The 27703-nt window shown below is 38.5% G+C and overlaps 1 protein-coding gene across 6 annotated transcripts in view; it reads right to left on the bottom strand.

Moving 5' to 3' along the window:
• lrba (LPS-responsive vesicle trafficking, beach and anchor containing) overlaps positions 1–27703 on the bottom strand; it is a 282434-nt gene that overhangs the window by 245128 nt on the left and 9603 nt on the right. For all 6 annotated transcript variants that reach the window (XM_072463061.1, XM_072463065.1, XM_072463066.1 and 3 more), the window contains exons 2-6: positions 8089–8320; positions 5512–5612; positions 4201–4296; positions 3978–4099; positions 911–1037 (exon numbers count right to left, since the gene is read on the bottom strand). In XM_072463061.1, coding sequence (XP_072319162.1) covers positions 911–1037; positions 3978–4099; positions 4201–4296; positions 5512–5612; positions 8089–8320 — 678 coding nt within the window. The remainder of the gene's footprint in view (positions 1–910; positions 1038–3977; positions 4100–4200; positions 4297–5511; positions 5613–8088; positions 8321–27703) is intronic.

Genomic DNA, 27703 nt, shown 5'->3' on the forward strand with positions numbered 1-27703 from the left:
GAACTTGGTGATACTGTAACCATCGTAACCCTCGTCACCACCGTAACCCCCGTCACCACTATAACTATTATAACTATTGTAAGGAGCGCAGCAGAGGCTCTAAACTGGTGGCGCTTCACTTCCCATCTCAAGTCAAGCCATGATGACCCAATAAAATGTTACTTTTATGTATAAACATGAACATAAAAAATTCTAGATTGATTTATTCGTTCAAAAAATGACTAAAACAACGCTTTTATCCACTTTATTTCAGTTTATTATTTTATTTCCACTGTATTGCTTCTGAAAATATTCATTACTTGTTTTCTTAGCAATAAAAGTCCACTTAAGATGCCAAGAGTAAAAAATTAAGAAAGTATCTGTCAGCGTCTGCCTAACACTGTGGATATTGGATAATCTCCATCTCTAGAGAGAAACACTTCAGATTTATGGTCAGGATTTAGTCGGAGCACAGGCGATAGATCATGACTGAAGCCACATACAGTAGTTGCAATATATTGTATTCGTACCTGTGAAACTTTTCCACATTCTGTCACGTCACGACCACAAACTTGAAAAAAATTGCATTGGCATTTTATGAGGAAGAGCAACACAAAAGTGAAGCGTGCAAAGCATTCAGTCCCTCTATAGTCAATACTTTGCTTTTCTCAGCATTTACAGCAACAAGTTTTCAAATTCTTCTTTGCAAAACAGATCGAGCTTAGGCAGATTTGATGGAGAGCAGTTTGTGAACAGCAGTTTTCACATCTCGACACAGATTCTCGTTTGGATTTAGGTCTGGACTTTGACACATGAAAAAGTTATGGTTTATTTAAGTGCAATTTAGTGTCGTTTGTGGTCGTGAGGTGACAAACTGTGGACGCGCGCCACTGTCCGAGCGGCTAGCCTCACCTCCTCGTTTGTAGCGTACCTTTTGTGGTTTGAAGTCGTACTTGACACAGTGCTGGAAGCCTTTGCCCTTGGATTTCAGAGAGGTCACGATCAAACACCCGCCGACAAAGTGCGCAGAGTAACCGAGGCCTTTACTGGTGCGGAAGCTGCAAAGGCGACAACGAGAAACAAAAACAGAGTTATCAAGTGGTCCAAGGAGTGTTCCAAAATTCAAAACAGTAAGACATTTGTGCAGTTGTGATTCGTTCCACTTTCAAACAGAGCAACGGTACATAGAGCTCAGTAATGAACACAACTTGATCCAATGGTGCAGTTTAATCAGGTCGTCTACGGTACTGTATGCTTTCTTTTTTTAAACAAAAGATAAAACAGAGCACAAAAAGAACAGAACACAAAAACGTTCAGAGAGAATAAATTAAACACCTGTGGTCATCAACTAGACATGAATACAAACAAAATCACGGCACATTTAAATCAAAATAAGAGTCCTATTTAGTCTAAATTAAGTCTGCATGTCATTTTTTTCCATCAGTCACATTGTCAGTCCAGTCCTTGATCATTAGCGACCTTCGTGTCAATCATTTCTTTGTTACGGCCCTTTTTTCCCGCCACCAAAAGCACACAAGGGTATCCACTGAGTCCTGTCTTCTTTCAGTGGCATGTAGGGCGCAGAGCTTGGAATTTGGAGGAATTAACTGAACTAATTGCTGGTGTTCTGTCCTGCTCATATCCTGTTTATACATGTAAGAATACAGGCTTTTAGATAGGATTTGAAAACACCCCGTCCAAATCATTTTGTCCGGGGGCCGACTAGGCGAAAAAACGAGTCGCTTCGGCATTCTCCGGACCACGGCTCGACAGCCAATCAGAACAAAGCAATCAGCGCGCAGCATGCAAATTTTCCCTTTCACAGTAAACTGTCATGGTGGACTATTGTCAAATGCTTCCAGGCCCAATTTAGGCAAGGCAAGGCAAGGCAAGTTTATTTGTAGAGCACATTTCATACACAAGGCAATTCAAAGTGCTTCACAGCAGGAAAAATGCATTCAAATCACAAAGAAATTACAGAAATACAATAAAATTAACTAAATTAAAAATTATCAATCCAACTGATTTTCTAAACTAATAAAATCACAAACAAAAGAGAAGAGTGCAAAGAAAAAATCCTTTTAGTCATATGCGCAGCTAAACAAAACAGTTTTTAGCTTAGATTTGAACATTGTCAGAGTAGAAGCCTGTCTCACATCTTCAGGAAGACTGTTCCAGATTTTAGCTGCATAAAGCTGAAACGCAGATTACCCATGTTTAGTCCTGACTCTGGGCACCAGCAGGAGGCCGGTCCCTGAGGTCCTCAGAGTCCGAGATGGTTCATATGGCACTAACATATCCAAGATGTACTTTGGTGCTAGGCCATGGAGAGACTTGTACACAAGCAGAGCTGCTTTAAAGTCTATTCTCTGAGCCACAGGGAGCCAGTGCAGAGACCTGAGAACAGGACTAATGTGATCATACTTCCTGGTTCTAGTCAGGACCCGAGCAGCAGCGTTCTGGATGTACTGCAGCTGTTTTACAGCTCGTTTGGAGAGGCCAGTGAGCAGGCCGTTACAGTAGTCTAATCTACTGGAGACAAACGCTTGGATAAGTCTCTCTAAATCTGGTTTTGACACTATATTTTTGATTTTGGCAATGTTTTTTAGATGGTAAAAAGCTGCTGATGTTATTGATTTGACGTGGCTATTAAAGTTCAAGTCTGAGTCCATTATTACCCCCAGATTTCTAATTTGGTTTGTAGGTTTTAGAGCGAGACTCTGGAGGTGACCGCTAACACTTTCTCTTTGTTTCTGTGGGCCAAAAATGATTATTTCAGTCTTGTCTGAGTTCAGCTGGAGAAAGTTGTTTTGCATCCACACACTGATCTGTTGGAGGCAGTGACAGAGTGAATCTACTGGTCCATAGTCACCTGCCGATAGTGAAACATAGATCTGAGTGTCGTCTGCATAATTGTGATAGGACACATTTTCACTGCGTATCAACTGACCCAACGGCAGCATGTAGAGGTTGAACAGAAGGGGACCCAGGACTGACCCTTGGGGCACTCCACAGGTCAGGGTCATGTGGTCTGAGACACAGCTACCAATTTCAACAAAGTACTTCCTGTCTTCCAGATAGGACCTTAACCAGTTTAGGGCAGTGCCAGTGATGCCCACCCAGTGCCAGTGATGCCCACCCAGTCCTCTAGTCTCTAATTTAATGATAATATTCCCTTTTTCTCTAAGATTTATAAATAAAATGGCCTGCACTTGAAAATGCCCGTCCACATTTTAAAATACCCCGTCAAAAATACAGGAAGACGGGTCTCTTTCTAAAAGCATGTAGGAATATGAGGTTCACGCTCTGGTATTCATTAAAACAATACATACACATTTGAATCAAAACTCACGATTGATAATCAATATGAGGGGAAGGTTTGCCACCCGGCCCATGTAAGGACACTATCAGGTCGCTCGTCTCCACGGAGATGTTACTGCATTAAACTCATCTCTAGCATTTATTCAATTGCTAGTGTTTTTATTGCTCAAAGTAAGAAAATAAGCACGTATTCGTACTCTGAGAAGGCTCGCCTGTTTTATATATATATTTTACATTTTATACATCTACAAATGGGTCAAGCTGCCACTTTCTGAAGTCGTTCTGACCGAGAGCACATGGTTTTTCAAAGACGTTTTCTATCATTTGGGACGTGCTAAAGAGAAGAGGCACTCTGCGTGTCGTTTTCTAAATTAAGCCGTTTGAAAAGAACCAGAACTCTTTCATGGCAGATTCTCTTGAGCGGCTCTGCGGAAATGCTGCTTATCATTTAACACAATCCAAGTGACAGTTGAGGGAATGAGATTTTTGACAGAACTTAATTATATATGAAAAAGAAAAGGAAAAACAGCGAGGCGCTTCATTTACTTATGTCATAGAAATAAACGTTTAAAGCTCTTGTGTGGCGTAGCGTTTGCACATCTTTCACATGCAGCGTTTTAGATTGCATTTGACACATCGGAGACTCGTGAAATTGAAAACACACTAAAGGCACGTACCAATAAAGATAGGGCTTATCTTTGTCCACGTTTATGTTGTTGAGGGGATCCATGCGGAGCCAGGTGTGGAATGTAAAACCATTCTGATACGGCCATTTTGCAATCGGCGGCAGGGCTATAGCCTTAAAACGAGAAGATCGAAGGTTATTAAGACTTAAAGCCGCATTCAAAATAAATAAATATATATATAAATGTGTAAATATCCAAAAGATAGTACACTCACAGCAGCGTTTTTGCCTGGGAAGCTGAAGAATGAGTCTGGACCATTTCTGTGAGCCATGTACTTGAGCACTGACAGGAGCTTCACTGCATGACGAGGCTGAGAAACAACAGAACATGTATTTAACATGATATACAAATAAAATACAATGAAATCAAAGACGTAATTTGAACAATAACACCCTCAATAGTCCCTTCATTTCAATATATTGCCTCTGGTGGGCGATATATAATAATAAGGATAATATGGCAATGGTTGTTTGAGAGAAGGGATGTCACAATGTTGAATGTGAGTGATTATTGTGGGAAAAACAACACAGTTTATTGATTATTCACAATTATTGAGAAAACAAACACAATTATTTATTCCTATAGTTTGTGAGCAGCTTCATGAATGAATCGAACTTTCTGAATGACAAAATGAAGTTAATGTGAGAAAAACAGCCAGATTAAAAAGTTCTTGTTTGGACACCCTGGTCTATAATAAAAACTATTTCAAAGGCAGCGAAATAGACTCATGAAAATAAAACAAACTTGCAACATAAGCTTTCAAATGAGGGCATAAAGAAGTCACATTTTAACAAATCTCTAATGGATTTGCATAATATTGTCAAAATGTAAATAGTTTTTTCAATCTTATCTACCTCTATACAAACAATAGTAATACATCAATGTATCCATTATAAATTGTACCATAAATCTGTATTTGATTTAAAATATGGATAAATAAATAAAATAAATAAAATAAATAAAATAAATAAAATAAATAAAATAAATAAAATAAATAAAATAAATAAATAAAATAAATAAAATAAATAAAATAAATAAAATAAAATTGAATAAAATTGAATAAAATTGAATTAAATTGAATTAAAAATAATACAAATATAAATAAAGAAAAATAAAGAAAGAAAAAAGAAAAATTAAAATTAAATAGAAAAGAATAAAATGAAATAACATTAAATTAAATTGAATAAAATTAAAACAAATTTAATAAAACTAAAACATATCTAATTAAACTGCAATCTCTCACTTTCTATGACACACTCGCACAACGTTCTCTGCCCTACTATTACAAATTAATGAATAGTGGCACTTGAAAATGATAGCCTCGCCTCTGTGATCTAAAAATTATACACCAAATGTTAACGCCAGGCTTTCACTCAGTAATAAATATAGTTTTTATGTTGCCAAGTAGCAGTTAGAATGATTTACCTTGACAACAGGACAAGGGCATTAGTCTGCGGTTCAAGTCTAGCCCCGGACGACCCACTGCCCAGACAGAAGAGCGTGGAATAAATAATAACGGACTCACCCACTGGCCCTTTTCTCCTTGCAACTTGCTGAAGAAGAGCTTTAACTCCTTCACTGTGATGCTGTAGCTGGCCAGGACTCCCAGCATGTCCACCAACAGGTCTGCAAAAGCACGTAAAGGAGACAAAAAGCGGAAGGGATAAAGCGTTTGGATTTCATGTTTTAACGCATGGTGCTTTCTTTGCAATCATTTTTTTTCACTTTTCCACTCATCTTTGAAAGTGAAAAAATGTGAGACTGCTTTGTATTCAGGCAATTTAAGTGTAGAAAGGAGCATAATTAGTCCAGTGTTTGAAAAGACTGTGTTAAATTCTGATAAATTGATACAAAAAACTACAAATTTAAAGTCACTTGCTTTTCTTTGCACTCTTCTCTTTCATGTCTTAAACTGTTTTGTGATGGCTGTAATTTCTTTGTGATTTCCTGTTGTGTGAAGCACTTTGAATTGCCTTGTGTATGAAATGTGCTCTACAAATAAACAAGCCTCGCCAAAATAAAATAAACTTGCCTAATGTTGCAACAAGTAAGAGAAACAAAACTGTCAGGGATCGTCCCAGGCTGTTGCTTCCAGATGGTTCAACAAATATAAGGCATGAGCTAATGCATTTCTTTATTTTCTTTATTTTACATTTATTTTAACAGAAAGCGTTTGTTTTTTTCTGAACTAAATGTAAACGTTAAAACCGTTTCACTCAAGATATTGTATGATTTGCCAGTGCCTCACTAGTGCTGTGCATGTTACATTTTCTAACTCATTTTCTAAGAATGCTAAAGATGCTAAGCTCGATACGGAATAATTTTAATAGTACTTTCTTTATGCTACCATTTGGTCTTAAACTAGTTCTGATAAAGCTCAAGATCATTCTAAAGCAGTTCAGGAAATGTTTTGGTCCAGTTTATGTGATTTAAATTGTGTTTATGTGATTTATATTGTGTTTGTGATTTATATTGTGTTTATTATATTGTGTTTATGCGATTTATTTTGCGTTTGTGATTTATATTGTGTTTGTGATTTATAGTGTTTATTATATTGTGTTTATGCAATTTATATTGTGTTTGTGATTTACATGGTGTTTGTGATTTACATTGTATTTATGTGATTTATATTGTATTGTACTTATGTGATTTGTTCATACTTTTCACACCCTATAACCTTAAGAAAACCAATCACACAAACAATATTAGTTAAAAAACACAATTTTAGGAGGTTAAAAGCAAGTCAATTTAGCAGCATATGTATTTTTTGAAACTATGATTGCATAAGGCTCAATTATTCTGTGTAAATAGGACTTCAGACAGTATCGCCACAAGCAAATGTCTTCATCATCCACTCCGCTCGACTGCCTTCTCCCTCTGGCTTTGCTACTGTTCTGTCTTGCAAAAGTTCAGAGTCGAAACACGTTGAAAACACACAGGGTTTTTTCATTCCAATTTGCACAAAGAAAAGACAGAGGCTCTTAATTCTTCTTTATAACAACGTGTTCCTAAATGATGTTTAAGGAGAGATTGCGTACTATGATACCAAAATGCCGGTAGTTTTTTTTTTTTTAAGAGCGGAATTCTACGGCACAATTTGCTGTCAGATTTCAGATTTGTTATCAGTTTTATGGTTGTGCCAGACAGATAATTCTGTCTGGCACAAAGTTTAACGTCTTCTCTGGCACAAGAAACAGTCGCCAGTTGGAAGAACGTAAAGCCACAAGATTATTATGGCAAGTTTTGTGGAGCAAATCCCAACGAAATGATAAAACGTTTGTGGATCGTACATTTGGATATCTTAGGCTCCTCCTACAATTCGTCAAAGTTATTATCTCAGATTGTAGAAGACCAATTTAAGACTAGAGGAGAGAGGACGGTGATTTATGAGACTGGTAGAAACATGTTTTAAAATATTGAGAAGTTAAAAAACGACCTTTGTTTAGCGTCTGCATATATGGCGGTCTCACCTATGGGTTTAGTAAGGATAGTGCCCCCTACAGGTCGCACGACTCAGTCAACTAAAACGCAGCCAAGATAAATAGATTAAAAACTTTGCTAAAAACAAAGAAACTGTATCCAAGAATGGCTCAATTTTTAAGTTTATAATTTTACTTCCTGTTTGTAATCGATGACATAACATTAGGAAATTACCCAGCAAACACTGGGCCAAAACTCATCTAATGACACTTTTTTAATATGTGACTAACAAAAATATATGAGAGCAACTTTTTTTTGGTTGGATTCATGTTTAGAGGGTCAAAAGATGAGTGTCTTTTGTGTAAATCATGCATAAACTTCTTTCTACAGCACAGATTGTTTTCTCCACAAACTGCTACTCAATTGGTGTAAAACAATTACCGGTATTTGCATTCACAACAGATATGAATACACCAAATAAAGTCAGAAATTGTCTCTGTCTCTGTCTCTGTCTCTGTCTCTGTCTCTGTCTCTGTCTCTGTCTCTGTCTCTGTCTCTGTCTCTGTCTCTGTCTCTGTCTCTGTCTCTGTCTCTGTCTCTGTCTCTGTCTCTGTCTCTGTCTCTGTCTCTGTCTCTGGAGGGTGGAGGGTGGAGGGTGGAGGGTGGAGGGTGGAGGTAGTACCTGCGATCATGCTGTCGGTGGTGGCGATCCGGTCCAGCACCAGTTGGATGAGCCCCACTTGCGTGCAGACCTGCAGGTTGCGGACGCTCTTCTTGAGGATGGCGGTGAAGATGCTCCAGACCTCGGCCTGGCATGTGGGCTCGCACTGGTCCAGCAGCTCCACCATGCACACCATGCTCTCTGGCTCCTGGATGATGAAGTTCATTTCCAGGTCGAACTGGCCGCCGACCAACTGCAGGACAAAGATAAAAACGGGTCAAAATAGAACGTATAAAGCACCCTGTATCATGGGTACATTTGTTGGTCTGGAAATGAAAAATGACTTCATATTTAGTTCCTATATTTGTTTCTAAGCGTCCGCAGTCTGTGTAAGCTTGTGAGTTATTCCCAGTTGCTCCTCAGCTGTGTCTTTTTAAACACATTAGTTAGTTCGCTCAAATGGAGAGAATAGACAGATAATAAAAAATAAAAGATCAATGAAGCTGAACAGGAGGCTGTGACACATTGTATTATTCCCATGTAGATTTTGTAATTGTTCCGTGAGAATAAGTGAAAAGTTTATTTGTATTTAATTTATCTGTGTCAAGATTGTGTTTTCTTTGTTTTGTAGTTGGTGTCTATTTGGGATTTTATTTTTAATTCAGCTCTCTGGTTCCATTTTGTGTCCATTCTATGTTTCAAACTTAACAAAAAGAAAAGGTAAACAAAACGTTTACAAACTAATTGGAGGAGAAAAAAATGCCCGTGGGCTTTGCGATAGTCTCAAAATTCCTGATTGGAGTTTTTTTGGCAATTATTTTTAATTTGGTCAACTTGTCAAATTACATTACTGTTCCACATTGAGACTTTTTAAATATATTATCAACAACAAAATTTGATGACTGAAGTCAAATAATGATGAGCAATAATGAACAAATAGTGTTTTATTGATAAAAATCAGAAATGTTTATTCTTTTTTACCTTATTTTACAGTTGCTATATTAAAAATGTCTTTTTGTACGTGTTTTAGAGTTTGTATAGTCATGGTAATGATAGAAATAGGACTAATAGTCGATTAGTCCATGGTTGCAACAAAGATTAGGTACAAAAACTGATTAGGCACAGAAGTATAATAATAAAAAACCTGATAACTTAGAAAAAAATTGCTAATTAAAAAAAAAATACTATTAAAAAAATGGTGATAGTTGATTATTGCTGCAGCCCTAGTCCTAAAACACAACAGCGAGGCAAAATCATGTCAGACCGTCCCTGCGGAGAAGAAGGCACTGTAGTTCGAGCATGGAAAATGTAGCGCTCACAGTATAAGAAACATTGTAATTCTCTCAAGTCCTCAAATCACATTCTCAGATTACAGACAATAAAGCGTGAAGTGAACTTGAAGAGTGACAATGAAGCTAGTTAGCTGAGCTCCCGTAATCACAACAACTAAGCGTGTTTGTTCACTTTTGCTCTCAGTTCTGTTCACGGTGGGCATTACTCGGCGGCAAGTTGATATACGACGACAATATCACACTTTAATGAAATCCACAGGCGTAAAAAGAAAGGCTCAAAGGATTCGTATATATATCTATCACTTGGGGGCGTATGTGAGGCCTATTAAGCAGATGATAAATTATTCATCCGACCCGCGGCTGTCCGAAAGCTTCAAAGGTCAAGGGAAAAGACAAGGCTCCTCTGGGCCAGACCGTTTGTCCGAGACGCGGGTGAATGCGCCTAAAGCGGCCGAGACGACAATCGACAGGAGCAAAGTTAGACATTAACAAGTCAGAAAGGATCCCAAAGAAATCTACGGGACGAATAACATGTCGGAATGTACGAAATACTGACACAACTGCATACAGACATATTACTGATGTTAAGGGACGCTTATTCTGATGCCAAAAATCACTAAAGATGGTTCAATATGGATTTTTATCAGCCGTTATTGCAGTATTTGCTGATAGCGATATAAATATTTGAGGTTAAGTGCTGTATAGAGGAGCAGAGTGTAACAGAGAGGAGCAGAGAGGAGCAGAGTGTGGCAGAGAGGAGCAGAGTGTAGCAGAGAGGAGCAGAGTGTAGCAGAGTGTAGCAGAGTGTAGCAGAGAGGAGCAGAGAGGAGCAGAGAGGAGCAGAGAGGAGCAGAGTGTGGCAGAGAGGAGCAGAGTGTAGCAGAGAGGAGCAGAGAGGAGCAGAGTGTGGCAGAGAGGAGCAGAGTGTAACAGAGAGGAGCAGAGTGAAGCAGAGAGGAGCAGAGTGAAGCAGAGTGTAGCAGAGAGGAGCAGAGAGGAGCAGAGAGGAGCAGAGAGGAGCAGAGAGGAGCAGAGTGTGGCAGAGTGTGGCAGAGAGGAGCAGAGAGGAGCAGAGTGTAGCAGAGAGGAGCAGAGTGTAGCAGAGAGGAGCAGAGTGTGGCAGAGAGGAGCAGAGAGGCGCAGAGTGTGGCAGAGAGGAGCAGAGTGTAACAGAGAGGAGCAGAGTGAAGCAGAGAGGAGCAGAGTGAAGCAGAGAGGAACAGAGTGTAGCAGAGAGGAGCAGAGTGTAGCAGAGAGGAGCAGAGTGTGGCAGAGAGGAGCAGAGTGTAGCAGAGAGGAGCAGAGTGTAGCAGAGAGGAGCAGAGTGTGGCAGAGAGGAGCAGAGTGTAGCAGAGAGGAGCAGAGTGTAGCAGAGAGGAGCAGAGTGTAGCAGAGAGGAGTAGAGAGGAGCAGAGAGGAGCAGAGTGTAGCAGAGTGGAGCAGAGAGGAGCAGAGTGTAGCAGAGTGGAGCAGAGAGGAGCAAAGTGGAGCAGAGTGTAGCAGAGTGTAGCAGAGAGGAGCAGAGTGGAGCAGAGTGTAGCAGAGAGGAGCAGAGTGTAGCAGAGTGTAGCAGAGTGGAGCAGAGTGGAGCAGAGAGGAGCAGAGTGGAGCAGAGTGTAGCAGAGAGGAGCAGAGAGGAGCAGAGTGTAGCAGAGTGTAGCAGAGTGGAGCAGAGTGGAGCAGAGAGGAGCAGAGTGTAGCAGAGTGTAGCAGAGAGGAGCAGAGAGGAGCAGAGTGTGGCAGAGAGGAGCAGAGAGGAGCATGTACTTTGTATCTGGCACTAATATTGTACCTCCCATAAATGTCAGTTTGTCACACCTTAATAGTTGCCATGACATTTTTATTATTGCCCTCTGCCATTACAGAGAAGAGAAAACAGCAGAGCTCGTGTCACATTAATATCATGAGGAGGAGCGAGGAGAGGACGCGAAAAATGAATGATAAACGTAGATTAGCGGCAGATATGATCATAACAATATATGCCTAAGCAGTTAATCAACATCCGTGAAAGAAGACGAAGAAAATTTGATTACCGTAGTTTCTGGAGTATAAGTTGCACAGGAGTATGAAATAAGGTTGCAAATGTGTGAAAATAACAAATACAATCACATAGAAGTAGCTCAGGAGTATAAGTATGTAAGTATAAATATAAGTATAAGTCGCACCCGGGGCAAAACTATGAAAAAACTTATAGTCCGGAAATTACGGTAAAAAGTCGAAAAGCATTCTTCTTCTAACATCTAAGTGTGTCAAATACAGCAGGAGGTTTCACATTGCTCTCATTAAATGTACGTTTGTTTTATTCCCTTTACGCAGGAAAAACCTTTAAAACAAAACAAAGGGTCAAAACAAAGGGGTCCGGTGTTTGCTCCGCCCCTGAAGCGTGCGAGGGCAGCTGCTGAGCCATGTGCAAATATTGGTTCAAGAGCTCGGCGGCACAAACACGAGAACCGGTCACTGCAAGTCATTCATTTTCTCGTCAAACAAAACTTGTAACATCGAATTAATTAATTTGCTACAGTGATATCCTAATTGGCAAGTGGCGTTTTGACTTCACAGACGGTATCACCCTTTTCACGCTCGTCACATTTACTGTAGTTTCCGGAGTATAAAATAGGATAATCCTTTATTGTCCACACATGGGGAAATTTCATTGTTGCAACGCAGGTAGATACAGAGGTAGATACAGAGGAAAAGAACAGATAACAGTATAAGTCGCACCAGCCAAAAAATGCATAATAGAGAAGAAGAAATAAATATATGAATAGCATTTTTTGGGGAAATGTATTTGATAAAATCCAAGAAATGCAATTTAAAATAATATTAGATTAGAGAACATGGTGAATAGGTGTACGTATGCTAACGGTAACACCTTCAGCTACATGACGCACAGACAAAACTGTGGTAAGTGTCTGGTATGTTAACGTAACATATTAACAGTTATTCAGATAACTATAGCATAAAGAACATGCTAACAAGTTTACCAAAGCATCAGTTTTACCCCAAAATGTGGAAATGCGGTTGCCAGTGTGATAAGAACGAGTTAAAAATATCACATACAAGTCTAATTGGAGTAGAAGTCGCCACGGCCAAACTATGAACAAAGCGACTTATAGTCCGGAAAATACGGTATATCGTTTTTTTCAGCCTTTAAAGCCGTTTGACATAAAGCTAACTGGTCTCGTCTCTTGAGGACTAACTGGCATTAACTGGCCGTCACGTGGCTCCGATTGCAGCCGGCGCTAATGGAAGTTGGTGCCACTTTTGCCACAGCGGAGCTCGTGATTTATGGCTCTGACAGAGGAGGAAAGTCACTCGTCCATCAGAGTCCACTGGCCGGGGCGCCGGGAAACCACGAGGGTCGCGCTGGATGGATGAATGATACGTGCAATATGCGATTGTTTGACTTTGACTTTATTTGGTATTTTGGTTTATATATGTATGTCTTGTACATTTGAATGATAGTTTTACACCAATCGAGCAGGTATTTGTGCAGAAAAGTCAGAAAAATCTGTACAAAATGACAGGGACTATCTAGGGACTATCACTCCAGACAAAGTGTGTGCATAAATTACACAAAAGAAACAACTTTTTTTACATTCTAAGCATAATTTAACAAAATAAAAGGTACGCTCATATTATTATTATATATATTTTAATTTGTCAAGAAATTCTCAGTGTTTGCTGGGTAATTTCCTAGTGTGATGTCATCAATTAAAAAACAGGAAAATACAAATACAAAAAAACACTTTTTGCCACTTATATTTATACTTATAAACTTATACTTATATCCCGGAGTGACTTATGTGATATTATTTGTTATTTTGACACTTGCAACTGCATTTCATACTCCAGTGCGACTTATATATGTTTTTTTCATCTCTATTATGCATTTTTTGGCTGGTGCGACTTATACTCTGGTGCAACTTATAGTCCAGAAAATGTGGGTATATATCGTGTATAAGTAGTGGGATATGGCCAAATCAAACTGAGATTACGGTGAGAACACTAAGTGTTTCTGGTTTGACCAGTGCCGTGGGCCGTTAGGAGCAGGTGTAAGGCCAGAGAGAGCACACTCCTCCAGCTGGTCTGAAGTCAGTGCTTCTATGCAGCAGACACCAGATCCTCCCTCCAGGCTGATCTGAATTAATCATGGCCGAGTGACGGACCAGCTCAGGCCCACAGCGACAGACAGAGCAAACCCAACGACATGATGAGGCATGAGTTTATACACCTGCTGCACATCGGACAGAGACATGATAAGATCAGTTTGAGGGAGACGGCCAAACCCTCGAGGAGGTCAATAAAACATCTAATCATGACAAACTAACTGATATAACCACATTAGGGAGGCAAGCAAGTTTTTCAGCAAAAGATCAATAATCCCAAAGTTATTCCTCGAGACACACAATCAGGTAAAACATGAAAAACACACGCCTTCATTTAAATAACATAAGAAATCATGAGTAACTGTCAGTTATAAAGCCATGTCCTGATATTACATCGAGAAACAACCGATCTAATTGACAGTTTCAGTCAATTATTGGCAAGTCACAACTTGTCATGTTTAGTCATTGTTCTGAGCACCAGTTTTAAACTGAATCATTGGGTCTTTTTTTTGTCAAACATTTCAATGATGACTAAACAGTCACAAATGATGGCTATAATTTAAGACTGCTAAAGAAGTCCTGATTAACACCCGCATACTGCAAAAAAAATAAACCTTTCAAATTCTAAAATTCTAAACAATCACTCACATTAGTGTTGATTTTAGGGATGCATCGATCCACGTGTTTCAGTTTGGAGATCGCTAGATACTTTCCCTATAACCAGTTTTATTTAACTATGTGTCTATGTGTCTATGTGTCTAATTATGTATTCAATTATACAGGGAAACCCCAATGAGAACAACTTTTTTTTGTGAGCGCCCTGTTAAAACGTAATACAGATTAAACAAACACAGGATATCCAAATAAAACGGCAATAAAACATTCACTAAAACAAGCAATAGAATTCATAATAACACCCTTACTTATACAATATGGGATAAAAATGATGCAAAACAAGAGCACCAGCGCTTTAAAATCAATCAGTCAATCATTAAAAAGGCATACAATAATTAAATATAAAAATATTTGACACAAGGGCGACATTGTTAGCTACAAACCCTCACAAAAACAATAATGTTGATTAAAATACTACCAACATTGGTCCACATAAACTCCAAAAGAATTAACACATTTAAATTCCTGTGATAAAGATGCAGATTCAGCCGCGCTTCTCTCTAATGACAACCGCAGAAAAACGCTCCGATCATGGCATTTTAGCCAAAGCAAAACAGCCGCTTGATATTTGAGTGAAAGGTCAACGCGCTCTACAGTGCTTTTCATAACGAGACAAAGAGGACCGGCCCACCACAGACCTGAGACTGCGGCGGACCACTGCTTCCACCACACACTCCCGCGCTCGCCCTACTTCTCTACAACTCCTGTAACCGGATCTCTTTTTAACCGGGCAGCTCGTCCGGCGAAACGTCCATCGGCGAGGCTCGAGATAACGGGGGGGCGGGGTTTAATGACCTAACCCCGCGGAGCAAACGCCCCAGACGCTAAGGACATCACAAGAGGAGATGCCAGGACGTAGAACAGATTGACCGATGAAAGCGTTGCGATTAAGTCGAACGCAAATATTAAAAATCTGTGATGCGTGATCCTTAGTGGAAGAGTGATCACTGGGTTGCCATGGCACCTGTCTGTCTGTCAGAGAGTGGGCTATATTAGGCTGAGGAGTTGTTCTTTCCTCCTCCTTTTCCTCCTCCTCGCCCAAAACTTGTAATTGTGCCCCCTGCCCTCGCCCGCGGTAAAACATGGCCGAACTGGATACTTTAGCCAAGACCTTTGTAGGCAACGAACACACATTTTACATTTCTGTCATGATGATGCGATTCGTTTTATGCCATACTGTGGAATATTCTAGACAAAGCAGCAGCATCTCCATTGAGACCAGGGGGTTGATCAAGCATTATAATACAAAAGACTCACAAACGTATGACACATTATAATAACATAAGCGTGTAACAGCGAGGGTTATTTGCATTATAGTTCATGCTGAAACTTTAGAGCAAAGGGCTGTATGGATATTATGGTCCATCCAAGAAGAAAAAACATGCAGAGTAGGCAAGTCTTGAGATATATATATATATATATATATATATATATATATATATATATATATATATATATATATATATATATATATATATATATATATATATATATATATATATATATATATATATATATATATATATATATATATATATATATATATATATATATATATATGATGTATTGATTGGAACTAAATCCAGAGATATATTTGGTTTGTGCTCGTAACTCTGTAAATAAGCGGCGGATCTACTTCAAATAAAGATTGAGTAAAGCTTATTGGGTGCAGAACATCTTCATGGAGTTTAATTTCAAGCTATATACTGCTCATGATTGAGGTGCGTGCAGGATATTGCCCATAAGAACGCACGCTTAGCATTTAGCTCCATGTGCCAGGCTCAATGAGAGTTCCATTCCGACTTCAACAATTTGCTGGATGTCCGTCTGTCTTATTTTGACTTTATTTGGTGTATTTGTACCTGTTGTACATATAAATTATAGTTTTACACCAATCGAGCAGGTATTTGTGAAGAAAACGTAGAAAAAATGTGTAGAAAATGACTGAAGTGACGTCACACTAGGGAGTCAAAGTTTATGCATAATTTACACAAAAAAACCAACTTTTTTAACTCACTAAACATTAATTGAACAAAATGAAGTCACTCTTATATTTGTATTTGTCAAATAGGAAAAAAATGTGAAATTAGGAGTTTTGTTAGTAATTTCCTCGTGTGATGTCATAAATTACAAACAGGAAGTGAAATTATAAAACTGAAAATATAGCTATTCTTTGCTAGATTCAAAATATATTGATCTTAACGGCATTTTAGTTCAACGAGTCGTCTGACCTGTAGGGGGCACTTTAAGGCCAATATCCGATTCGCTAAAAAGTGCAAATATAGGAGAAATAATGTGGACACGTCTTATTTTACACCTATTCAAAACTGAAAATACAATCATTCCAAAAACAAACCGCACTAGAACTCCCACGCGTCTTTAAAAGGTCAGCCAGAAGATTTACGTCATCTTCTTTTAAACGTACTTTGACTCAAACAGGGTCGAACAGGGCAAAGGTCTGAGTGAGGGCGCAGAGAGGAAACACCCTTTGCCCGCTCTGACGTGGCAGAACCAGACCAGCGCACAAAGTAACCCTAACCCACCCTAACACTACAAACGTTTGAGTTAATCTCAAATCAAAGGTTTTTTCAAGCCACGTCAGGAAATAACAGAACTATTTTTGGCACTACTGCCACTATCTTGCCCAGGAAAGGGGAGGATGATGTTTTGCAGAACAGGAATTCTAATTATATCTGCAGAATGCTGTTGTCATGCTGGAGATTATTTAAGGCAAGGAAAGGAAGGTTTATTTGTAGAGCACGATTCATACACAAGGCAAATAAAGGAATATCTTAATTCAAAGCATTAAAATCTCAGACATGACAGAAATGACAAACCCTTCATTTCTATTCATTCAATTTTGTCTGAGAAAACCAGATAACGTCACTCTGGAGGGAACTTGCAAATTAATGGAGAATTTTTTATGTCGGGCGCCGTTTGCCAGGCTCAGCAGATTAAACCGTCCTCAAACGTTCTTCTGAACAATCGAGGGTTTGGCTCACGAAAAAGAACAAAAAAATAATTGGAGGTTGTCTTAAAAATTACGGGACGTTGGCGTGGACTGCCGATTAGTCCTGCCACGTATCAATCATAAAACTCACCTACCGCTCACCTGCAGCCGTGTGCGGCTCGTCCCCAGGAGAGCAGCACTTTTCCCTGTGTCCAAGCGTATGGATCTATCATAAGATAGTACCCTCAGTGTACGGGACAAAATTAAGACGGAGAAAGACAGTTCGAGCTGTCTCAGAAGAGACAGAAATCTGCGGGAGACGAGAGATGCGATGCGATCCGATCCGTCGCGCTGATAAACAAACGCACGTGTTGTATCAGTCATTAATTTAAAATAAATAATATAAGACATAAACATAAAAACTAAAAACATTAAATTAAAACATTTTAAAAAAAATAATAATAATAATAATAAATAAAAACATTAAAAACATTTTTTAAAAATTAAAACTAAAGAAACTAAAAGCACGGGTCAATTTGGAGCATTGTATTTCTGCATAAATCTGAAAATGTTAATGTGGACACAGTCGAGAAAGACAACAAAGAGCTCATTTATGTGACAATACTTTTGCCTTGTAGCTGCAGGAGACGAGGAAGGCTTTTGGAGTGTTAAAAATAGATGCTGGATCTAACAGAGTAAGAATAAGATGTTTCACTTTTGTCGCAGGAAAAGTGTGAAATGGTTCTGGAGACAGTGTTTCTTACACATAATGGGTCACTTACCAGCTTTTACAAATGATTAATCCAATATATCGACTCATAGTTCACTATAAGGGACGTTTTATTTGGGGGGGTTTTCATGAGATTTGTGCTTGAGAGTGAAATAAATAACCTTTATGTCTCTTTATCAACAGCTAATTACAAATGTGTTTTATTGTGTTATTCATTCATTGCAACGTATGATCTTTTTTAAAGATATTACATGTCTTGTGTGGGGGGAGGGAGTGCTCTTCCGCTGTCAGTGGCAGTAGTTTGAATATTATCGTTTATCATATTTTCTGCAGTTTACACAAAATTATTATGACCCCCTTTAATGTTTTAACACATTTCTGTCAGATGGAGATAAAAACACTCAAAAAATATATACAAATTCCCACCCCTAGATAAATGACAGGATGTTTGCCAGTTTTTTTTATTGAAATATAATGTACAATAAGCTTACAAAAGAATAGAACATGTGGACATCTCTGAGGCGTGTGTCAGGTTCAGTCTGCAGATGAACACTGACCTGTACAGACGCGGCGTTATTTTAGCCTTCTGTTGTATAAAACAAGCGCTACAACAGCACTGCCTTTTATTTGTGTATAAGGCTCTACTTGGCATTTTGCCTGATTATTTATCCAGTTTATTGCACATTAGTTCAAGTATTTGCTGTTTGAGGTCTCAGGACATTTTTATCTTACAATCCCATCGTGTTAACACTGAGACAGGAAAAAAGGCTTTCATCAACTCCTGTGGAACAAAACACAGAGACTTTTCAAATTAAATCATTTTATGCCTTTTGATGAGTTTAAAGCACTGGTCAAGGACTACTACCCTCAGTGCCAATGCACTTGTTTTACATAATTGTATCTCATATTGTATGTTTAAATGTGTTTTAATGTATTGGTTAATTTTATTGCTTTATTTGTGATTTAGTATCCTGTGTTTGTTGTTTTTTTTTGTGATGTGTCAATGAAATGAAACCTTGACGCTGAATGTATCCAAACAGCTTCACAGTGCCCTCCTCTGCCTGCCACACATTCTTCCCATGATGCTCCTCCCTGATGGAGCCTGGTACAACAGCAAGAGAACACCACTAAGGCTTAAATTCTAGCTCAATACATTTGCAGTAAAATGACACATAAAACGGTTCCCACTGCCAGAAACTGATTTTGAAATAATATTGATGTGGTGTAGAGCAATATTAAGAGGGCTCTTTTTGGTTTATGGAAGCAGGAAGTGCAGAGTTTCCTGCTGCGGTTTACAGACCACAGAAGTGTGAGGGATTGGACTGTGGCTGCAGGAGAGCTGCTCTCAAACTCCAGCAGCCCACCAAAAAGGAAAACAAATGGAGAAGTGAAAGTATAATATGGTTAAATGAAAGATATATTTTGGCTCAAAGTCAAACAGGAATTATCAGCACAATCCAGTTATTTTAGAACTCCAATAGAACAAAAATGCTACTGCTAAAAATAAGTTTAAAAATAAATTATTATTAAATTAGCACAGCAGAAAGGATCAAAAGACGCGCATTAGGAAACAAATTGGATGATTTGTTGATTAACATCCATAATCAATTTCATACACACTGTAAATCCAAGTATTTTTAGTTCCCACCCATTTAAATTTAAATATTAAAATCTATAAAATGTAAAATTGCAAATGAGCTACGAAAACACATTTTATATTACAAATTAATTGACGCAACCCTTAGAATTGTACTGATTTGTTATTATGATTATCATGATTATGACTATTACTATTATTACAATTATATTTTTATTAATTTCCTTTCTATTATCTTTTACTTATTCCTATTTCTGACCAATGTAGCTGTACTGTTTAATCTGTATGATACAAGGTAAATACTAATAATTGTGCCTTAATGTTTTGTAAATGAAATAACACAAATAAAGGAAATCATTTTTACAAAAGCAGCATTGAAAAATAATCTCTTAAAAGAAAAATTAAATGTACTTTCTAGATTTTAATGACAAAAGTTTCCTTTGTCTATCGCTCTGTATATCGAGTCTATAAGAGCATTTATTAGAGTGAAAGTACAGATAATATAATGGGCAGTCTAATTTATCAGAGTGCCACTTTGTTTATTAGTGTGTCTTTTGTTAGAGACCTGACCGCTGCAGCCAGTCAGTTCTTTCCATCACATTGTTATAAACTGCATGCAACCGACACCGTTTTAATTTTAATGATCGTAAACTAGGAATATGTGACTTTGCATTTTGTGCTTATTCGTTTTTGAGTCATCAGAAAAATCTAAAGTCAACAGTAGTGTAACAGAACAGGTCTGTCATAAAACACGAGCTTGAAATAAAAGTTTCCCATTAGATTTATTTTTGCATTATATAATAAATTAATCATAGTTTTGTGTGGATTTTCTTTCTTTTTTTAGCAAAAAACACAAATATGCCCTTGAGTCAGAAACAGTATATCATAGTCAATCTTTACTAAAACTACACACTTAAATATACAATAAAAATATGTTTTAGGCTGTAATTAAGGCGGTGTCCTGCAGTGTGACATATTTTAATTACACAAAACAAGGAGATCATCTGTCAAACTGTATGCACCAAGAAGAGCACTGGGCTTAAGGGTAAAAGCTACATGCGGCTTTCTTCTTCTCGGGACCAACCCCCCTACATTTCACCCAGTGAACATTGACGAAAAGTCACAAAAATTTACACACCTCTAAAAATTGTGCCTCTCTACATTCTGGCCATCTCCCTTTTCTTAAATTTTAAAAATTGGCGCGTCAGCGCCCCCAAATTTACCACAAATGCATTGAGAGATAGGAAATTACCCAAAAAAAATCTGATCGTAGAATCATGAAATTTGGCGCAGAGGTAGATGGTGACAAGAGAAGTAAAACATATTATTACGGCAACGCCGTCCGCCAAACCAAATGTCGGCCATATTGGTTCAAAAATGGCTAAGCATGACTCGGGAGTTTTTCCAAACGTCGTACTTTTACGAACTCCTCCCAGGGCGTTGGCCCTAAAAAGCTGAAATTTGGTGAAAATGGTACTGAGGAGTGGGGACATCAAAAGTTATTCATATTACATTGATACCTGTCACGGTCTCTGTGCGGCGAAGCCGCAAACTGTAGCTAGAATTTCCGAAATTTCACAAATTTAAAATTTGCTGCCGTTTGCGCAGATAAAGTCCGAATTGCGTCAAATTAGAATCAGTTGTTAAACTCTTTGCCCTAAACCTACTTGAAGTGAAATTAATTAATTTGGCGCCACAGCGACCCCTACGGATTTTACATGGAGGTTAAATATTTAGTTTTGTGAAATTATATGAAATTTGACACACAACTCAATTTTGGCATCCCCATCAAAAAAGTCAATGAGACCCATGTCATAATTGTTACGACTTTGCCAACAATGATCGAAACCTCCCATGTTATTCCAAAGGGGAAATTGCCAGAACATGCTTATACTTTATACTTTCACGAACTCCTCCTCGGGTGTTAGACATATTAACCTGAAATTTGGTGAGACTCATCTTCAGGGGTAAAAGTTATACACATTTGTATTCAAAGAGTCACGGTCTCTGTGCGGCTAAGCCGCACATTTTGCTAAGAATTCAAATTGCTTTTTGAATGGTAAAACAAAGGGTGGAAGATGTGACAGCGTCACAGATTCAGCAGGAGATGTAATAAAAGGACAATTGGGGCGCGTTAGCGCCCCCTCCTCTTGCGGCGTGGCGAGGGCCAATCATTGCCGCTTGCGGCTATATTTATTATTATTATTATTATCATTAAATTATTATTATTATTACAATCAAATTATTTTTATCATTATTATATCATCGTCAAATCATCATAATCACATCATCATCAAATCATCATCAAATCATCATCAAATCATCATAGTCATCGAATCATCATCATGGTCAAATCCTCATCGTCAAATCCTCATCATAAAATCATCATTATCATCATCAAATCATCTTCAAATCATCATCAAATCATCATCAAATCATCATCAAATCATCATCAAATCCTCATAGTCATCGAATCATCATCATGGTCAAATCCTCATCGTCAAATCCTCATCATAAAATCATCATTATCATCATCAAATCATCTTCAAATCATCATCAAATCATCATCAAATCATCATCGTCAAATCCTCATCATAAAATCATCATTATCATCATCAAATCATCATCAAATCCTCATAGTCATTGAATCATCATCGTTGTCAAATCATCATCAACAAGACATCATCAGTATCATTATTAATATTAGTCTTTTCTGAACAACTTCCTGTGGTCTTACAGTTCTATTTAATAAGACAGACATCATTCTGAATGAAGGAAAAAACTATTTGTAGATACATTGTTTTAACTTTGCAATGTTACGGTTACGTCACACCGCAGGATATCTCCGGACATCTAAAAATAATGGCGTTACACATAAAATGATGCTCCTTCTTTACTTGTTGTGGAACTTGGAATTTATTTTGAAGAATCATTTTTGTATTTCACGACGACGGTATGTCACAGAAAACAATCCCCTGACCTGGCTTGACATCAGCAGGCGCGGAGTACTTCCTGTATGTCATCGCTCTGAGGTGACCTTCCCTCACAACACACGCACCACACCAAATGTAAAAAGACTGACTCATTTACGGTGCACGTGACGTCGATAGGGAAATGTCACAACTTCAGCCTGCGACGTCATGTTTCTTTTAGCGACAAACTGACCCACGTTTTCTCGAGGCAGCAGCACTGAGACTTGGCAGGCAGACAAGAACCACGAGCGTAACGTTTATACAAGTCTCTCGGCGAATATAAGATAAGATATTCCTTTATTGTCCCACACGGGGAAATTTCATTGGTGCAACGCAGGAAGATACAGAGGTAGATACAGAAGAACAGATCACTTATAGGAAGTCTGAAAAACACTTTCACTAGAAGATCTCCTATAAATAAATAAAAACTCCCATAGACAAATAAATAAATAAATAAATACAAACGGGGCAGGTTAATTTCACCTTTTGTTTAGTCCGAACACTCAAAAACAAAGCGTCGTAACTTCGCTTTGGAAAGAATGAGTCGACATTTACAGCAGTGTTATGCAAATCAAGGAGGAAACACTGGTGATTGTACAACAACAGTGTAGCGGGAAATGGAGGAATCTGCGATAAACGTCTGCCACAAAAAGCCTTGGACTTACAAGTAGCCTTTGTTACCATGGGAAATAGCAATGAGCGTGTCAGAATTAAAGTTGTTAGTGTTATGATTGAGATAACAAATGCAATAGATGCAATAAAGGCTAAACCAGGCTTTTAGATATTTGAAAACACCCCGGACAAAATACGGGGCCGACTAGGCGAAAAAACAAGTAGCTTCGGCATTCTCCGGACCACGGCTCAGCAGCCAATCAGAGCCAAGCACACAAATTTTGTCGACCAATCAGCGCGCAGCATGCAAATTTTCACTTTTAAACAGTAAACTGTAATGGCAGACAATTGTCAAATGCTTCACGGCCCAATTTAATGATAAAATACGCTTTTTTTCTAAGACTTAATAAAAAGGCCGTCCCTGCACTCGAAAATGCCCATCCACGTCCAAAATAGACAGGTCTCTATCTAAAAGCATGTCGACAACGCTAAACTAGGAGGACTAAATCATAATCATCATAATCCAACGCTAACCCTTTGCGATATTAACGTCGGCATCTATTGTGCTGATTGCAGGTTAGGTTTTAAGATAGTGGCAAAAAAGTAGAGAGAAGACAGTAAGACTGGTTTAGTAATAATCGTCACAATGTAAACGGAAGAACCGAAAAATAATCGGGCAGTTTTATTTTTGGTTCAATCCCGAATCCAAAAAATAAACCTAAACGTAAGTGACTTTTATGGTCTGGACGTTTTGTCACATTTAACTTTAATTTGTCTGGCAGAAAGTAACTGAGTATGTTACACGATGGAAATGAAAGAAAATGAACGATTTCAAAAAGACTTGACTAAAAGTGATGGAATGGAAAAAACGTATGACGTGAACTTCCAAATAATAATAATAATAAATAATCAGCCCACTTTATTTGGAAGTTCTAAGTACCCCCCCTTAGATATGATGCCCATTTATTAATCAAAAACAATACATCACACTCGTGATTTTTAAATGTATTAAATTTAATTTAATGTCTGTGCTTTTATACTGTGTGCACGTACGCGTGATGTCTCTCAATCATTGCAAACTAATTTACGCAAGGCTACGAATAAAGACACCTATCCTAACCTAAAACAAAGACTTTTCAGGCAAGTGAGCACTAGTAGCCAAAACACTAGGCTATAATTGTGTATAATTGCCACACTAATTGCTTCTTTTGTTTGGTTAAAGACGACAGTTCAAGAGAGGACTAGTGCTAGCGCAGCTGAATGAGTATTTAGATATAAACAACGTGGGAGTTCGTCAGAGGGCGAAGTTGTGGGGAGTCGGGCTGATGTCGCAGATAGGAGCAGATATTGGGCTTTATTCATGAGTACAATCTTTGTTCGGGAGCGTGGGAGACAAACGAAGGCCACACTCGAGCCTGACACAATTTTACCCCGTGGACTCCGCGAGGCACGCTTTGTGCTGTGTGATATGTACAGTCAGTAAAGTCACATGTACAGTCAGTAAAGTACAGTCATGTAAAGTCAGCCGGGTCCAGGCGATACCAACGGCGAGCTTCGTCTACGACCGGAGAACATATACTTCGATTACGTGGACTAATGGATACGCGCAACGTTTACTTTCCTTCACAATTAGGTGCGTATAAGTTGCAACTATTGGAATGTAGATCAACCAATGGTTTTGTGTGTGGCATTGTGCTTTATATTGAAAAATTACCGAAACTGGATACAAGATGCATCAAAAATGTGCTATTATTGTTTTGAGAGATGAAACGTAGTATATGTAGCATAGGTTTAAAAAATGACTATAATGACCTCAAAAACATACCTATATCTCCCAAACAAGGGTATAAAGTGATATTACTGCACTTGTGGTTAACCCCTAACCATAATGCAGCTGTGCAGTTTCAAACTGCGTTACCTCGGCCTGATCACAACCTGTGGAGAGAGGCAGAGTCTACACTTAGACACACAACAGATGCACTTAAAAACAGCTCTGTAATCTAGGGCTGCACCGAGTAATCAAGTAAATTGAGTAATTATTGTATTGCCTCGATGATTCATTTAATAAAAAGTAATTACAAACATGTGAATCTGTGGTGCGCGGAGTGCACGGAACGACTTGTGGTGCTTTTGTTTCACACGGAGCTTGTCCTGCTCGGACCTGCAGCAACTAAAGCACTTTGTGTGAAGCACTTTGAATGGCCTTATGTACAAATTGTGCTCTACAAATAAACTTGCCTTGTAGTGACAAGTTAATTAGTCCTTTATTCTTTATACAAACAGAAGAGTTTGGACTTAAGTGAAATGTTGCGGTTTTGGGGACGCACTTATAAAATTAGTTATTTTAAGGAGAAAATCCTTATTTGTATCTGTTCATTACAATTAACTATAAAGTTTATTTTAAAAAACAAATTTAATATGCTTTTAAATGGTTTACGGAATGTAAAAAAAACTTACCAATTACTTGATTAATCGAAGAAAAAACGATTGATTACTCAATTACTAAAATAATCGATAGCTGCAGCACCTGTTTAAGTTAAAGGCGCAATGGACGATTTTTCGTCGATTTGAGAACTCAGGCGGAAGTGCGCATGCACACTCCCGTGTGGACTGATACAACACACACGTGCGTTTGTTTATTAGCGTGACGGATCGCATCGCATCTCTCGTCTCCCGTAGATTTCAGTCTTCTTCTGAACAGCTCGAACTGTCTTTCTTTGTCTTAATTTTGTCCCGTACACTGAGGGAACTATATTATGATAGATCCATGCGCTTAGACACGCGGAAACGTGCTGCTCTCATGGGACGAGCCGACGAGGCTGCAGGTGAGCAGTAGGCGCGTTTTATGATTGATACGTGGCAGGACTAATCGGCAGTCCACGCCACGAGGAAATGAGACTCAGATTTGGGCCAAAAAAATCGTCCATTCAACTTTTAAGTCTGAATAAAATTGAACGCATTATAGTGCAACACAGAATTTGTGAATGAAAGAAATGTGAAATGAAGGCACAAATTTGGCAATTCAGACTGTATTTCTAGTACCATATGGAAACAATTTCAGTTAAGGGCAAAGTTCTCTACCGTCCCTGTTGGTAAGGTCATTTGTCCATTTGACCCATCTGACAATTGTAATACAACCTGTCAGGGCCCAGATCAGAGATAACGTGGTCAAAACTATCTTAGCTGGGGGGGTTTTACCTGTTGAGCATGTTTTGGGTTACAAGAGGAAAGCCCAGACATGGTGAGAACGTGCAAACGGCCTGGAGTCGGACCCGGGACCTTGTGATTACTTTGTGATTTTACTCTACCTAGAACATGGCTTGGAAACGCTCGAAACTCAAGTCGTGTCTTTGCTAACAAAAGGTTATGCTTGATTTATTAACAGGAAGTGATATTGTCAGCAAAATGAGTAATAAACTCCCGGGTCAACACTATTGGGATAGCACAATCGACCTTTCACTGTTATTGATATCCAAATCTTTCAGGTCTTATATTATGTAAGATTACCTTAGTAACGGTATACTTGCTTATAATAGTAGCATTTCAACGGCTCAGCTAGCATGAAACGGCAACAAAGAACTACATCTGCTGGTACATATACTGTAGGTTGCATTCATGTTGTAGAATCTAATAATGCCATATTCTCAGATGGTGGTCAGGGGCATTTATTTCTGTTTTTGGCAATAAAATATCCAACTTTATGATCCGCAAACGTTGAACATTCTCATTATTTGTTTAGGATTAACTCCACAAACTTGTCATATGGATCTTACGGCTTAAAACTCCTTTGAACTGACAACTCTCACGCCCTTGGAGTTGAATACTGGCACCCCGAGATCAGTGTGAGCCAATCATTTCACTTATACTGAGAGAGAAGATGTCAAACCCTGAGCTGGTGTTTGTTTTTCATAGATACGTCTGGTAATTACAGCGATACGAACCACAAAACCAGGTCAGATTTGAGCACCGACATAATCAGAGCGAGGCTAGTAAAGCTTTATGGACATCTCGCTGATATATAGGATGGGCATTTTGAGCTCTGAAGAAGGACGTCGACTAAATGTGACGAAAACTGAAAAGGTACAATAAAAATAAACCAAACAACTCCAGCAGGTACGGTATTTCAAATGGACCCAACGTTGCTGCTTCCGAAGAGTGCACACGCTTTTTTGCTCGCTCCGCTTGCTATCGCTGCTTTCCTTATTTATTTTGCTTTTTAATCAGTTTTTGTCTTCCAAACATTTTTGCTTTAGACTTTTTCAAGTAAACCAAGGATTTTAAGAACATTTTTCCAGTTTTAACGACATATCTGACGCCAGCGACATGTCCGTGAGAAGAAGGGAGAAAGACTGTGAACGCTGTCGGAAATATCAACAAGAAATTAATGAGCTGAAAACACGGATATTTGTTTTGGAATCTGAAAAAGTTCTTCACGATACCATTCCTGTGTCAACCGACGGTAAGAAGAGCACACTTTTTACAAGAAAAACTGCTACTTTCAACCTAAACCGCAGTGACTCTGTGTCGTTTCCAAAACTGTCTAAAAACCAGAAAGACCAGGCTGTTTCTTGGAACAAACTTGGAGCAAGCCTAAACGATACAAAGATAACGTGAAGTCACCTAAAATACAGCTCACCAACAGATTTTTACCACTTTCAGAGATGGAATTAAATGAAAAAAGGAAAGATGACGTGGCCAA

The sequence above is a fragment of the Eucyclogobius newberryi genome, unplaced genomic scaffold, assembly GCF_026437365.1.
Source record: "Eucyclogobius newberryi isolate DKJ021-1_F unplaced genomic scaffold, fEucNew1.0.hap1 SCAF_4, whole genome shotgun sequence".
Classification (NCBI taxonomy): domain Eukaryota; kingdom Metazoa; phylum Chordata; class Actinopteri; order Gobiiformes; family Gobiidae; genus Eucyclogobius; species Eucyclogobius newberryi.